General features: G+C 40.7%; 1 protein-coding gene across 7 annotated transcripts in view; it reads right to left on the bottom strand.

Annotated features, from left to right (window-relative positions):
* Window positions 1-16441, bottom strand: part of LOC149857152 (transcription initiation factor TFIID subunit 4-like) — a 206863-nt gene that overhangs the window by 161816 nt on the left and 28606 nt on the right. For all 7 annotated transcript variants that reach the window (XR_016444134.1, XR_016444135.1, XM_090062592.1 and 4 more), the window contains exons 5-7: window positions 16317-16439; window positions 11460-11549; window positions 10029-10286 (exon numbers count right to left, since the gene is read on the bottom strand). Coding sequence is in view for 5 of the 7 variants with exons in the window: in XM_090062592.1 (XP_089918718.1) it covers window positions 10029-10286; window positions 11460-11549; window positions 16317-16439 (471 nt within the window). In the remaining 2 variants the exon portion in view is untranslated. The remainder of the gene's footprint in view (window positions 1-10028; window positions 10287-11459; window positions 11550-16316; window positions 16440-16441) is intronic.

Below are 16441 nucleotides of genomic sequence, written 5' to 3'. Positions count from 1 at the left end.
AGGCCAGCTGCCTCCTCGAGTTGAGTAGACACCTAACTATAGTATTTAAATATTGAGTTGAGAAAGTCATTAGCAAAGGTGGCAATGTCTGTTTCTTAAAAAAACTTGTAACCTCTTCAGGTGCAGAAGTACTGAAAACAAATCATTCAGGATTAACAAAAGCTTTAATATGGGATGAGAATTTTAAAAATAAATGACACTTTCAATTCATGATGCTGATATAAGCTTCTTTCCTTGGTCTGTAAAAATTACCTTCAGCCTTCTCCAGGCTGAATCTAAACCAAGCAGATGTGTTCCAAACCCAGCTGTATTCAAGATGTAAGTTACTAGCTAGTCAAAAGAAAAAGACAAGAGTTTAGTGCCCTCAGGATGTTGCATGCATCACAGCCAGAACTACTTAAATAACCCTAATAATGGCCTTATAACAAACTGAACAAAAGTTAACAAAACAAAACAAAATGTAAGAGATTTTCCAAAGTGTACAATCAGTTGTTCACCATTATTAAGTTCTCAGTTAAAAACAAAAGAAGAAAGAGGAGTCATCCCCTAAGATCTCCAAACAGAGTCAAGATCAAAATTTAGGGACTTCTCAACTTCCAGCTCCATGCCCAATCAGCAAGACCATATTGGCTCTTCACACTTTATCATTCCATAAATAAACCCCCTTACTTGTTGACATAACCTGCATACAGGACCTCCACCCAATTCAGGAGGTATAGGATCCCACTAGGGGAAATGCCTTGCTGGACTTAGTGTTAGCTACAGGGGATGACTTGGTGGGGAATTTGCGGGTAACAAGGTAACCTAGGGAACAGTGACCATCAATTGATTGAATTCACTATCCAGTGAAGGATAGGTAAACTAACCAGCAGGGCTGAAATGCTAGACTTCAGAAAGGCTAACTTCAGTGTGCTCAGGAGATTAGTTAGTGAGGCATTAAAACTCAAGAACATTGACAAAATGGGGGTCCAGGAAGGGTGGTCATTCCTCAAGGGAGTGGTCCTACGGGCACAGAAGGAGACAATCCCGTTGCACATAAAAGGGGGAAAAGGAGGCAAGAAGTCTTCTTGGCTGAACAGGGAAGTCCAGGAAAGCCTAAGGGCAAAGAAAGAGGTATTCAGGCTGTGGAAACAGGGGGTAGCTATCAAGGAGGAGTGTACCTCCCTGGCTCACATTTGCAGGAAATCAGTTAGGAAGGCCAAAGCAGGGTTACAAGTTAGGCGGACAACAAAAAGTCCTTCTTCAGGTATATAGGGAGTAAAAGGAAGGCACAGGGTAGTACAGGACTCCTACAGGACAAACTAGGGCAACTGGTGACAGAGGAGGGGGGACAAAGCTGAGTTTTTCAATGAGCTCTTTGTATCTGTATTCCTAGACACAGACCAAAACAAATCTCTCAGTTGAATCACGTATAGACACAGGAGGGACACCAACCCACCAACTGCTAATGCAGACTTAGTGAAGGGGTACTTGGAGGGGCTGGATATGTTCAAATCAGCAGGCCTGGATGAACTTCATCTAAGGGTGCTGAAGGAACTGGCCAATGACATAGCAGAGCCGCTGGCATGGCTGTTTGAGCACTCATGGTACTCCGGTCAGGTCCCAGAGGACTGGAATAGGGCCAATGTGGTCCCTATTTTCAAGAAGGGGAGGAGGGAGGAACCAGGAAACTATAGGCCAGCTAGTCACACTTCTATCCTTAGGAAAACTCTAGAAAAAATCATTAAGGACCACATTTGTGGGAGCCCAGCAGGGGAAATAATGCTGAAAGGAAATTAGCATGGATTCACTGCAGGTAGATCCTGCCTGACTAACCTTGTTTCTTTTTATGACCAGGTCACAAAATGCTTAGATGCAGGAGTCGAGGTAGATGTCATCTACCTAGACTTTAAGAAGGCCTTCGATACAGTATCACATTCTATTCTCATAAATAAACTGACAGGTTGTGATGTAGATGATTACACTGTCAGGTGGGTGGCAAATTGGCTTAGACATTGCACCCAGAGAGTGGTGGTGGATGGATCGATACTGACCTGGAAAGATGTGGGCAGTGGAGTCCCGCAGGACTCAGTCCTTGGACCGCTGCTAATTAATGTCTTCATCAGTGACTTGGATGAGGGTGTAGAGAGCACCCTATCCAAGTTCACAGGTGATACCAAATTATGGGGCAAGGTTAACACGCCAGAGGTTAGGGAACGGATCTAGGTGGATCTAGAGAGGTTGGAAAAATGGGCAGAACAAAACAGAATGAAGTTCAAAGACAAGTGCAAAGTGCTGCACCTGGGCAAAAAGAAACACCAACACACTTACAGGCTGGGTGAGGACCTTCTCAGCAGCACAGCAGTGGAAAGGAATCTTGGAGTCATAGCTGACTCCAAGATGAATAGACATCATCAATGTGACAAAGTAATCAATAAGGCTAACTGCACTTTATCAAGCATTAGCAGGTGCATGATGAACAGGTCCACAAGGGTGATGCTTCCCTTCTATGCAGCACTGCATCCAGTTTTGGGCACCACACTTCAGGAGGGATGTGGAGAATCTTGACAGGGTTCAGAGGAGGCCATTCATATGTCTGCCTGCAGGCAAGGCCCTACAAGGAGAGACTGAGGGACCTAGATATCTTCAGATTTTGCAAGAGAAGGCTGAGAGGTGGTCTTGTGGCTGCCTATACATTCATCAGGGGAGAGCAGTAGGGAATAGGAGATACTCTATTTACTAGGGCACCCCCTGGAGTAACTAGGAACAGCAGCCACAAATAGATGGAGATCAGATTTAGGTCGGACATCAGGAAGAACTTCTTCACAGTTAGGGTTGCCAGAATCTGGAATGGGCTTCCAAGGGAGGTGGTGCTCTCCCCTACCCTGAGGGTCTTCAAGAGGAGACTGGATGAACACCTAGCTGGAGTTGTCTGACCCCAGCACTCTTTCCTTCCCAGGGCAGGGGTTTGGACTCGATGACCTACTGAGGTCCCTTCCAATTCCAACCCTAACATCTATGAATCTACCCATCTAACTGTATCCTTCTTATGACTATAAAACATTTTCATCAGCAGGCAATGGAATTTTATTTTGAGTTCAATCATGATCTTTGTTGCATTCTTTTAGAGAATCAGAAAAAAAGAAGACCACCTATCTTTCTGCACAAGTCATCGGCATAGCAACGTACCACATAATGGCAAACAGCACCTACTAACAGGCTGCTACCCCTCCAGCCTATACAATTATACACAATGCCCAGAAGAAGCACATATTTACTGCCCCTAACTGCTAAAGATTGGAAAATTACAATCCAGCTCTATGTACATTAAAGGAAAGAACACTTAAGCATGAGGAATTAACAAAACATGTTTTTACACAAACATCAAACAAAGTGATAAAACAACAGAATAGGAAACAACTTAAATACTGAGATTTAAAAATGCAATTCTGAAAACAGTATAATCCCTCTTAAATTCTGCTCCTCACAATTAAGTTAGAAAACATTGTGTCAGAAATAAATATGCCTCTTAACTTGTACATGTGCATAATACAGGAAGGCTATGGTCTGATATGACATTTATCTTTGCTCATGAGTAAACACTTGCTAACTCACTTGTGGCTATGCCACTTGTGATTTATCAGTCTACTCACTCCTAAAGATAAATGTCAGATCAAACTTCAGCTATCATGTAATCTGGCAGGCTTAACTCTCAATTTGCTTGCTTTTGTGAGTTTTGAGTTCATATTTAACAATAATGTTGTCATCCAGGGACAAATTTTCACCATCTGCCTGTGAATTGAAATTTGCAAAACTGCACATGCACTGATTTTTCCGCTCCCCCCAACCAATGTATTTTTTTTTTAAACAGCCAGAAGCTCCTAATAATGGCTTCTTTTGCAACACCATGGACATAGTGACCAATGTTGTGATGCTGGACATGCTCTTTTTAAGAGTTAATGAAGACAGAAATAGAAAAGCCCTACTAGGACATGTAGCCCAAACACCTTTTTGCATAATTTTTCCCTACAATATATTCTCTAGACTAATTTTAAACATTTCAGAGGAGGGCCCTTTTATCACTTCCTTTGGGAGGCTACTCCACAGTCTAATATACTGCACTGCAGGGATATGTTGCCTTATATTAAGCCTAAATCCTACTTTGCTTAATTTTATCCCATTATTCCTATTTGTACTCCCTTGGACTACTCTAAATAATTCATCATCATACTTTGATGTTTAAATCCTTAAAATATTTGTACAGGTTTTTCATGTTCCCCCTATAATCATTGTTTGACCACACTTCATGTATTTAATTATCTTAATCTAAATCATTCCCTTAGTCATAATTTCATTGCTATTTTTTGAATATTATCTAATTTGCTAACATTTTTCTGATATTTAAAGATATTCTAAACTAATAGTAAATTATAGCCAGAATCCTATCCATAACTGTAAACAAGTCCCCATTATAGCCCCTCAAAAAAATTACCTTTCTCCTCTCTCCCTTCCACTCGTTTATTTTGGCAGAAGATAGCATAGGCTTGCACCTTAGAGACCATTTGGTTCAGAGGGACAAGAGCTTCCATAGGCAATAACTTACTTCCTCAGATGTTTACTTTGTGTGTGCATATACACACACACACACACATTTTCCTGATTATGTCTAAGCTACTTTCTGCTTTAACAATTTCCAAATACTTTCCTAACAACATCCAGTACTTCCAAAAACAGAAGTTCACTAATCATTTGCCTGGTTCCAGTTCAGGAACAGGAACTATTATTCTATTAATCCACGCCACTATTTTTAACCCTACAATGAGCTGAACTACTTTTAATCTCCCTTTATGTCATAAAATTCCTGATGATCCCACCAACTGCTTTCCAAACAGAAAGTGAAGAAGAATAACGGTTCCCTCTAAATCTCAAAATTCTGTCCAGAAACCACAAGCTGATCAATAAAACCCAAAACCAAACACCTGAGTACTGAAAAGCAAAAGTAAAATCCAATTCCCCATATTCAACCATACCTTTGTGGCATCTGATTTAATATGCCAGACTGAGGAAAATGGCTAACAACTATTCAAGCACTTACTGCTTTTGGCTTATCAAACAGCCAAGTTCTCACCTTCGAACATCATACACCAATTCCATAACATGCAATGTTCCATAAATATACATTTCTTAATGACAGACCTGCAACAAAAATAACGTATTTTTATTTCTTTTTATAAATCTAGAATTTTACTAAGAGTACCGTATTTACTCAAATAGAAGAATATCCTGATGATAAGACCACCTCTCGATAATTAGATTCTACATACGGAAAAATTAAATTTGTTTTTTTTTTCCAGGTATAGAATATTATTGGAGGTTAGCCTTGAATTTGTTTCCCTCCCACTGCTACAGCAGGAAAAATAAATTGGGGTGGTGGGGGTGCGGGGGGGTGCACAGGTAGGCCTTTGCTTTATGCTTCTCCCCCAGTTTTTTTCTCCTGGAAGCCCCTTCCCACTCTCCTTACTGTCAGATCCTGCTGTCCCTGAGCATATGGAAGTAAGAAGAAAATTTAAAAACAATAACCTTGAAATTAAACACAGCTGTAGAAATTTGCATATACTACCTATGCACTTAGTTCATCCAGAATTGATGCATATTACCCTTTTTTCTCCTTTTTTTTAAATTGCTACCAGTTTTAGCATGAGTACTCTAGAAATAGTACTTTGGCACCTACTTATATGTAGTACAAACTACGAATTATGTGGGTTCAAAGCCCAAAGCAGTTCATTGGGCTGCTTCCCAGTAGTGTCACTAACATTTCAAGCCACGGTGACCCCACAGCTCAGCACTGTTCAGTATATGTGTGTACTCCAGATACCCCACCACAAAAAAATCTATGTGCTAATTAGCCCCTACTCACAACTGGAACCAGGTGCTCTTGTCATGAATCCAGAGATGCTCCAAAAATGTATATGCAGATGAGGAGCAGGGGAACCTGCTCTGGCTTCACTTCATGGAGGGCACAGCCACACTAATCATATGCACCAGGCTGCAAGGGCTGACGAAGGATTCTGGGTCAACTATATGCAATGCTGCAGATCACTATGACTGGAAAAAGAGTTGGCAGTGAGGGGGACTGCACTTAATGAGCACTACCATACGTGTTATTCAGGTGGGTTACATTAACCTATTCTTGTGATAGCTTCCCATCTGCATGTTTGTCCAATGTGAGCTGTATTTGATAGTTGGTTTCCATTGCTGAGCACATGCTACTTTTGGCAGCAACTTAATGCTAGACAATGTATTTAGTGAGATTTAATTGTTTGTGATTATAAGACAAGGGGGCTTTTTTCCCCATGCCAACTGGGGGGAAAAAATCTAGTCTTGTAATTGAGTAAATACAGTACTTTTAAAGCTAACATTCCTATTACAATTATTCAGGTTTGCTGTCAAATCTCAGAACCAGCAACATTCCCAACTACACTTTCTTCTCATATTGCAATATCTCACCTTATCATCCTCTTTTATGAGCTTCACAGGGAAGGTCAAATTAATGCAAGAGATAAATCTGAGGAATATGCTTATGCTCCAGATTAACCAAATCCAGAGGAGAAAAATGAATTTGATTGCCAGATTTGTGCCACAGGAAAAAAAAGTCATACAAACATATTTTGATGGGACAGATCACTCATTCTTAAATCAGAACATAATGCGTAATACAACATCTAATACATCTGGATTATCAATGCTACACTTACTATGTACAACTGCAACAGATTTAACAAACAAGAAAACTGCCAACTTTGTTTGATTCACAGTTCTATTACAATTTACTTGTGATACTCATAAAAAAAATAGGTAATGACTATACACATGAATACACAGCTCCTACCATAAGGAATTCACAATTTCCTCCAAAATGCTAGACTGTGTGACTTTGGACATATATATAGACATGTAAATTGTTTTTTGGCTTATCTAGTTAGCTTCTCATTCATAATTTTTCTATATATAGACAAATCTTCTATACCCTAAGATTCCATCTAACTTAACTACCAGCAGTAATCAACAGTGATACTACCACATCACCTAGCTCTTCACAGTATTTTTCATTGTGGTTAATACACATTATAAAATAAGTAAATATTACAAACTCTTTGATGCATCGTTCAATTCTAAAACTAGTCTTCCTGCCTCCTACTGACATTTCCAATCATGTACCACAATTCTGCATGGTCAAAGATAAATACAAATTCTCTGCCATCAAAATGATACCAATCTCACTTCAGTTTCACAGCAACCACGTTTGTTGTTTTTTTTTAATTTAGAAAACAGTAAAATTAGCTTTCTATGACTCTGATATGAGTGCAACTTTAGGGGAAATTTATGAGCTACTATAAAGAAGCAAACAAGAAGGGTTTCTGAGGCAGGTTTTCCAAAGCAGTGGGCACAGGCCAAACCCAGCTGCTGCTGAACCTGACAGTTTTACCATCGACTTTTACAGGAAAAGCCTTTAGCTAATGCAGAACTTCTGAAAAGTCTACACTGTAAATGAAGAGATGCAATATTAAGCCTGGGGTTGGAGTGTCCTGAATATCTACATGATCAAATTAACACCCATTACATCTCTGATTGGCCAAAGTCTTCAGAAGATGTGTCAAATACTGAATCCTTTGTAAAATCAGAAAGATCAACTGACTAGTTCGTTGCACTTTAGAAAAACCTAAATGCCCCTGTAGATAGGCTGGCTTAAAGGGGCTATACTCTAAGTGGCCTTGCCTCTTTAAAACCGGACAGTCTGCGAAGCCAGCTGGAATTCTCTTCAGTGAGCTTCAGGGTTGGAGATTCTGGAGCCCTGCCAGATTTCTCCGGCAGTGCTGACCACCCCTAGGCAAGCCAGCTGTAATCTTTTTCTGCTGGACAGTAGCTCTTTCCTATGCTCTAGATTTGGGAAAACTAGATGTTGTGTGTGCACAGCACACAGTGGTCACCACTAAAAAGTCAATATTTATGAACAGTTACCACACAGTGGGCCTGTCTATACAAGAGATTTATTGCAAAGTTGAATAATTAGCTCCACAGTAAATGTCTCGGCATCTATACTTGCAGGCCAATTAGGCTGGAGTGAACTAATTAACTCTGCAGCAGGATAGTACTTGTGTATACTTGTATATACAAGTACTATCCTACCATAGAGCTTTTTATTCTGCATCAATGTACGTACAGACACTGATGAGGTCACTGGGGCATGAGTGCTTCAACATGGGGACTGCCTACAGGCTAGCCCAGCACTAGAGCACCCTCATCCCCCAGCCAGCCCCTCCACGGCATGTTGAGGCCGGGGGGGGGCGGGGGAAGAGCATGACAGATTGACCCCCATGCCCTTCTGCCAGCTGGGGCTACTCTGCCCCAGCTCAGGGTGCTGCAGTCCTAGGCTCACGTTCAAAAGGTGTGCCCAGGAGCAATAATCTCTGGGGCATTAAGCTCTGGAGTTTAATGCTTTGCATTAATTGCATGTGTAGACAAACCTAATGATGTCTAAGATGCCACAGCATTTACCACAATAACACGCAAGTTTATGGTATTTTTTAATAACACTATGTGATAACTGTTATCAGATGCTGACTGTTGACTTATAATACCATACTGGGGGATGAAACAGGGCTTTGGTTAACCTTAATTTTGGATCTGTTAATCAGTCATACCATCAATAAATAAAAACAACACAGCACTTCCTCTTCCTGTGAGAATTTTTTTTTATATAATTTTTTTCTATAATTGTTTATATATATTTCCTACATGTAACAGTCTTTAAACACATTTTTCAACCAAGTTATATGATAGACAACCTGCTGCATTGTGAAACTACAGCAGACATTTCATTTATCCTTTTCAGCTTCAAACAAACCCTTAAATATAACACCTTTTCATTGGAGAAACAAACATCTGACCAAATCTAAAATACGTTACTTTTTAAACTGTCACCTCTGGTATTTCTGAAGTTGTACATATAGAATAAGTTAACAGATTATCAAGCACATATTCATAGTGCCACTCTCCATACATGTGTGCTTGCACCACTGCAGGAAAAGCTGTAAACAGATGAATGAAGGGAGATGGTAGGATTCTGATTTTGTCTTATTCCATTTTGGGAATTTCATTTCCAAAACAGCCATAAACCTTACAAGCATCAGAGCAAGTGAGCTCTAAGGATATTTTGGTACCTTTCTTGTTCTAAATAAAATAATATCCCAGAATAAGTTTTTCCTTATGAAAGAAGAAGGAATTCACATGGCTGGACAGAGGACAAGAGCAGCCAAGTCCAGGTGCAAGATCACATCCACATATATCTTGTGTATTATAAAAGCCAAGGTCAAGTATCTCAGTATCTACCTAAGTAGTCCCACTGAAATCAGTGGGGTTATTCAGAGAGCAAGGTACTAGTTAATGCATGGAAGTGTGGCATAATTAGGGCAAAATTTAGCAAATAAAAGAAATGGTATAGCTGCTAGACCAAGCTGGTTGCTACCATAGATCTTTTTTTCTTCTGATTTTCTAATTAATAATGTATACAAGACTTTAAGAAAACAGAATATCTAATTTTAATTCAAATTAAAATCTAATCACAGTAGTATAATTTAACAAGGATAGTATAATCATATTAAAATTCCTTCATGTTTTAAAAGCTCTTTGTTAAATGTTGTAATTATTATATAAAAAACTCTATGATGTCATATATGAGAGAATGTTATATGAAACTTAATCATATAACATCATCCCAGAAACAGAGACCCTGCTCCAACAAAGACTCCCACATATATCTTCAGCTTTCCATAGGGTCAGCTGTTTCATTCAAATTAATAGGACTACTCACAGTGCACAAAGGCAGCATGCTAAATTTTTGCAAACGTGTGACCTACGAAATAGCATCAAAAAGGCACAATATAGAAACATGGAAAAATGGAAGTATTTCCCAATTAAATATAATAACAGAAATAAAAAATAACCCTAAAACCACTATTTTTCTTAAAAGTTCTCCTTGTAGTACCTACCAGTTGAGAACTCTGATTTGACTGTACCACCTTAACCTGAGGAGGCTGCATTGTATTTGATACAGAGACTGTGCAAATGTTGTTTGGTTGCCTTATTCCTATTGTCTGTGTTGCAACAACAGAGGAAATGCTTCCAGAGGCAGACTGAGGTATAATTTGTGATAGCCTGGTTTGTTGAAGTGGCTGCTGAGATGGCTGTCCTTGCAAAACTGAATGCTGACTGTTCAGTAAAGATTGTCTCAATGCAGGTAGACTTTTCTAAAAAGGAAAAAAAATCAAAAAAGAAGTAGAAAAGGAAACAATCACATATTTATTTAACCATCAAAAAATTCTGCTTCAAAATGCATTAACATGCATTAGAAAATCTCAATTATTAAATCTGGTTCTACAAGCTATGTACTGTTTCAGAAGAAATTAAATTGTACAGTTTGACATCTTTATATTTTGTAAGAAGGAAAATTCAGCTTGTATTTCATACCTATTATTTACACTGAATTTGGTCACCACTGTGGACCAGATTGTGATCTGCCCTACTGCCACAACACAAGGGAGTATACCATTACAACATTACGATGACCTGGAACTGGGCTGCTGGTCCTATGAAGAACAAAAAAGTGGGTGGAAAGAAAGAAGAACAGCAGGGATAAGTTCCCCAATACATGCGGTCAGAAGTAAGCTGTACTTTTCAAGGGCTGCAGTAAGTTACTTCTCCCCATATGCCTCTAATATCCAGAGCTAGATGCAATTGTTGGTGCATTAGAGTAGTATGGTTCCAAATTATTACTGATCCAACTGTATTTTGGTAGGGTTAGAAGGCAGCACTATTAGGTGCTCCATGTTCAGACCAGGTCATCCAAAAATTAGAGTTCTAAAGGAGCATATCTTTGAAGTAGCGCTCCAAGCTTCTAGAGAGTTAAATCTAAGTAAACCAAAGTCACTTTTAAACTTCTATTATTATTTTAAAAGTTAACTTATTACATAATTAAATAACTTTGAAGACAGAAAAGAAGTTTAAACTTATATATTTTATTCTAGGTTTGGCTGAAGGGGGAATGCAGGAAAGTAAAAAGAAAGAATTAATGGCATCTTACATGGGGAAAAAAGAGAAGATAAAGAAGCAAGAAAAAGGAGATGGGAGGTAAATATGGGGAGAATTATACCCTAACAATCTAACAGGTTACAAGTTGGGGAAGGGGTAAATATGAAAGCTGTGACAGCTTTGTGTGTACAGTAAAATACCTACCAATCATATCTAATACCTACATTTCTAAATTTGAGTTCATAATAATTTTGTAATTTTGACCAATGACATGTTCTGAGCAGTCGAAGCTAATGCCATATTGTTAGCTTGTATATTCTAAGATTTCTGAAACTAAAGTAGCAAAGTTTGCTCTGTAGATAAGTTTAGCATCTAAACAGTCTCTGTTTTACCTTAAGAAAAGGTACCAGATATGGTTGAGGAGATGATTTGAGCTCTGACTGAAGGCGGCCTGTAAACTCTTCTGGATCAATCTTTGCATCCTGAAAAGGAAAAAAAAATAAGAATTTGATTTCTGTTGTTTTTTCCAAATTATAATGAAAATATATACTAAGTCAGGCTAACATTGTGGAAATATTTATATCTGAACAGACAGGCCACATATAAGAAGACAGACTTAAAGTTCAAAGTCCCTCACATCATTTACAGCTATAAAATCCTTCTATCAAAAATTTATTTACACACACACACACACACACACACACACACACACTTATACTGTGCCTCTTAGAATTCAGGAATCTCTGACCTTTATGCATGCAACTCCCTCAGGGATGCACATTTTAAGAAAATGCAGAATCCCACAGACACACAAGTCTTCTCAGGACTCCATTCTGTTTATAACTTTCAGATAGTCATTTCTTTAGAATATATCAAACCAAAAAAATATTTAAAACAGACTAGCTAAACTATTAAAATATTTATGAGTCTTAAAAAGTCAAATTTATCAGTCTTATCTAGGCTAGCCCCCTGCTCAAAGCAGGACCATTCCCAACTATATCACTGCATTTGTCTAGCCAAGTCTTAAAAACCTCCAAGGATGGCGATTCTACCACCTCCCTGTTCCAGTGTGGAAAAGTTTTCCTAACATCTAACCTAAACTTCCCTTCCCTTCCCTTCCCTTCCCGCAGAGCTGCTACTTAGACAAACGCCCCCCAGCCTGTACCGGTGTGTGGAATTGTTCCATCCTAAGTGCAGGACTTGGCACTTGTCCTCATTGAACCTCATGAGATTTCTTTTGGCCCAAACCTCCAAACTGTCAAATTCTCTCTGAATCTTAGCCTTACCCTCCAGCATATCCACTACGCCCCCCAGCTTGTTGTCATCCATAAACTTGCTGAGGGTGCACCCCATCCCATCTTCCAGGTCACTGATGAAGATATTGAACAAAAATGGCCACAGGACCCAACCCTGGGGGCTGACAACTAGACATTAAACCATTGACTACTACTGTCGGAACCCAATGACCCAGACAGTTTTCTATCCACCTTACACTCCATTCATCCAACCTGTACTTTCTTATCTTGTTTGCAAGAATATTGTGGCAGACCATGTCAAAAGCCTTGCCAAAGTCAAGGAATATCAAATCCACTGCTCTCCCCACATCCACAGACCTACTCATCTCATCATAGAAGGCAAGCAGGTTGGTCAAGTATGACTTGCCCTTGGCAAATCCATGCTGACTGATCTTAATCACCTTCTCCTCTTTCAAGTGCTTAAAAATGGATTCCTTGAGGACCTGGCTCCATGATTTTTCCAGTGACTGAGGTAAGGCTGACCGGCCTGTAGTTCCCTGGATCCTCCTTCTTCACCTTCTTAAAGGTTCCACTTCTTGTAAGCTTCCTTTTTGTGTTTCAGCTCACTGAAGAGTCCCCTTCTAAGCCAAGCTGGTCTTCTACCATGCATGCTAGTCTACCTGCACATCAAAATGGTTCCTTCCTGGCATCCTACATAAATTAAAGCCAGCTCTCCTGGACTCCTTTCCGCCTCAGACTCATCTCCAAGGGGATCCTGCCCATCAGTTCCCTGAGTGAGTCAAAGTCTGCCTTTCTGAAGTCCAGAGTCCATATTCTGCAGCAATACTTCTTTCCTTTCCTCAGGATCCTGAACTCAACCATCTAATGGTCACTCCTGCCCAAGTTGCCATCCACTACTACACCTCCCACCAATTCTTCCCTATTTGCAGGGCAAGAAGAGCATGGCCCTGAGTTGGTTAACATATTGATTGGTTGTCTACAATTGATTCAGGAAGTCCATCCATGAGACTCCCTGTGGCTGATAGACTATGAGCAAAAAAAAAGTCTGCTGTATATGTTCTTCACTGCTTTAAGATGCATCTAGTAATAATCTTTAAGAACTTATTTGTGAAAAAGTCAATCCTGTTTTTATTGGAATCACTAATATTTTTGTTAGACCTCTCCCATTTCAGAAAGAGTCTTAGATTTATTTAAAATCTGTTCTCTGATGGGAAATTTGTAAACCCTTAATCCTTTTTCAGACCCAGGTTTTATAGGGGTGATGCTAATTTTGTTTTAATCAGATATTTTTGCATATTTATGTTATGAAAGATTAACCATACGTTCCATGCTATGGAAAAGTCTTTCTGCCATGCATCTGTAGTGTATATTAAAACATTTCAGAACTGAAAGCTTCTGTTAAGTCTTTTTTCTATCAAACCAATGACATTTACTTATTCAAGACACTATTTTGTTCTTGTATTTTATATTCCTTTTACAGCAGTTTAGAGTTTCCCACTTAAAATTTGGGACTTTCCTTTTGTTAAAGAACAAGGAATCTATACAATCTGGGAGTTACTGACTTATAATATGTTTCACTTGGGACCCAGTGCCACAACCATTTCCTAAAGAGGTCCTCATACCCATTCAGAACACGCATGGTTTTAACAAGACTTCATTTTAACAGGAAAGACTGCAACCTACAGGATTCAGAGGCTTAGTTATGTCTCAGAAAAGCTAAGAATTTTCACTTTTCCAGTCATACAATCCATTCATTTAATGATATTATGTTAATTATAGTGTTATTATATGAAATTATCATGTTGCTAGTGACTGTACCCAATATTGCAGTTCAGTTTCATTCCTGGTCTGCTACACACAATACTTATTAAGCTTAAAGAAATCACATAGTGACTATAACTAGAGAGCCTTTAATCACTGTCAGCTGGCTTATCAAACACACTGGAAGAGGGGAGGTGCTCAGTAGGGCTGTGCAAAGCTTCGGTAGCTGGCTCGATTCAGAGGAGATTCGGCCTGATTCAGGGACTGAATCTCCAAATCTGAATCGAATCGAGAGACCAGTTAAAAGCTCCAAATTGATTTGAAGCATCTGAATAGATTTGGAAAAGCTTCAGAAGAGATTAGACCACTTTGGAGATTCAGCCATAGACTAAACAGGCAGCTGACAACTGCCTCCAGCTGGTAAGTCTGTTGGGGTTGGAGAAGTAGGGGAAGAAGGGGCATGAGGGAGGGAGGGACTGGGACTGGGACAAGCTGCCCAGCCAGGGCAGGGGGTGTGTTACTCGGGAAGCAGGGCAGGGAGTGCAGGATGGAGGCACGACTGCCGCTTGCCCAGCCAGGGGGGCAGGATGTGGGCACAGCTTGCTCCAGGCAGAAGGGGGCAAGAAGTCCCTGCTCCCAGCACTGCCACACACGCATCCTGCACTCCCGCACCAGCTGGCAAGCAGCAGCAGGGCAGAGCTCCTGCTCTCAGTGCTAATGCAGCCACTGGGAGCAGAGTCTATGCTCTGCTGCTGGCCGGAGCAAGTTGTGCCTGCATCACGCACCCCCCCTCCTCCCCCCACGCCAACTAGACAAGTAGCAGAATAGCAGAGCCCCTGCAGCTCCCCCCGCCAGGGCAGAGGCGGGCACAGGCAGAGTAGCTACAGGAGAAGGCTCCAAGACCGCCCGGCCCAGCCCCCCGGCACTTTTAAAAAAAAATAAAGCCCCACACTTACTGGCTGCTGCAGCGGTAATTAGGACCTCTGGGCATTCATGGCAGAGCCCCCCCCCATACAGCACGGGGCAGTGGGAGGCACAGGGATCACTCCCCCACCTGACACTCTTGTGGCAGCTGCCCCACGGCACAGGTGCAGCGCAACTGGGAGCTGGGGTGGCTCTATGTATCAGCCCGAGCCAGGCACTGCTCAGCCCCAATGGCCTCAGCTCCCACGCAGCACACAATGCCCTGCCAAGCTGCACTGCACCCACACCATGCAACAGCTGCTGCGCAAGTGCCAAGTGGGGGGAGGGGCAATCCCCACTGTCTCCCCACTGCATAGGGGGGCTCTGGCACAGGTGCCCAGAGGCCCCAATCATTGCTGCTACAGCTGGTGAGTACGGGGATTTTTTAAGTGCCAGGCTTAGGCTGGGGCCAGCCAGGGCAACCATGGGGGGTTCTCCCGTGGCTCCCCTCACCCAGGGAAAGGCAGCCACAGCTGGAAGAGCTGCAGGAGAACCTGCACCTGCCTAGCTGTGCCTGACTCTCCTTGGCCGATGCGAATCACTGAATCTCTCCAAATCAGTGCCAAATTTTCTGAAACCGATTCAGCCGAATCGATTAAGAGCAGTGATCCAAATCTCTGAACTGAATCACTGTCCTCCGAATCGGCCAAATCCAAATCGAATACTTCCCTATTTGCACAGGATAGTGCTCAGACATTACGTGTACAAAGTGTGATAAAATAGTTATTATCTTTTATACTTTTGTTATAAATTAACTGTAGAAACTGGTCAGGTTCTATTGATCACATCAGTTACTACAGTTTCACTCTATTTTACTACTTTGGCATATGTATCAATTAGTTATGCCCTCATTATTAAACCTCCCTTCAAACCTCATGACTCACTCTAGTCACCTTCCAGGAAGGGAGAAAAAAGGGAGAAAACTTAATCAGAAGCTGATACCTCCTTAAACTAAGAGGGGGAGTAATGGGGGAGAGAGTCCAGCTGTGCCAAGACTTTGCTGAAGCCTTATCAAGACAGTGACACAGAGACAGGGCCTCTAGTCAATCCAATGCATCAATGGGATTTTTACCTGTTATAAGCAATGTTGTGAAGTTATATTCAAGTGAAATATTTATTTTATTGTATTTTGAAACAACACTTTAACCTTTCAGCAGTGCTTTACTCAGAGAAACAATAAATAAGTATTAAACCTAACTAAAACTTTTCAGCAGCCTCAAATAGTCTGCACAAAATAGAATTAACAGATTCAATCAGTTTAATATTTACCAATAAATCCTGAACCAGAGCTTTCACATTACGGGATGTTTCTGGAGAAGGTGAATTATGGGAAGCAAGTTTTATAAGCGTAGCTAAAAAGTTTTTGCATTTTTTCACATTCTCTTGCATTTCCT

Source organism: Crocodylus siamensis, chromosome 9 (genome assembly GCF_052110815.1).
Source record: "Crocodylus siamensis isolate JL-2025a chromosome 9, ASM5211081v1, whole genome shotgun sequence".
NCBI lineage: Eukaryota > Metazoa > Chordata > Crocodylia > Crocodylidae > Crocodylus > Crocodylus siamensis.
The sequence above is the reverse complement of the archived record's forward strand: the minus strand, read 5'-3'. Positions and strand labels throughout refer to the sequence as shown.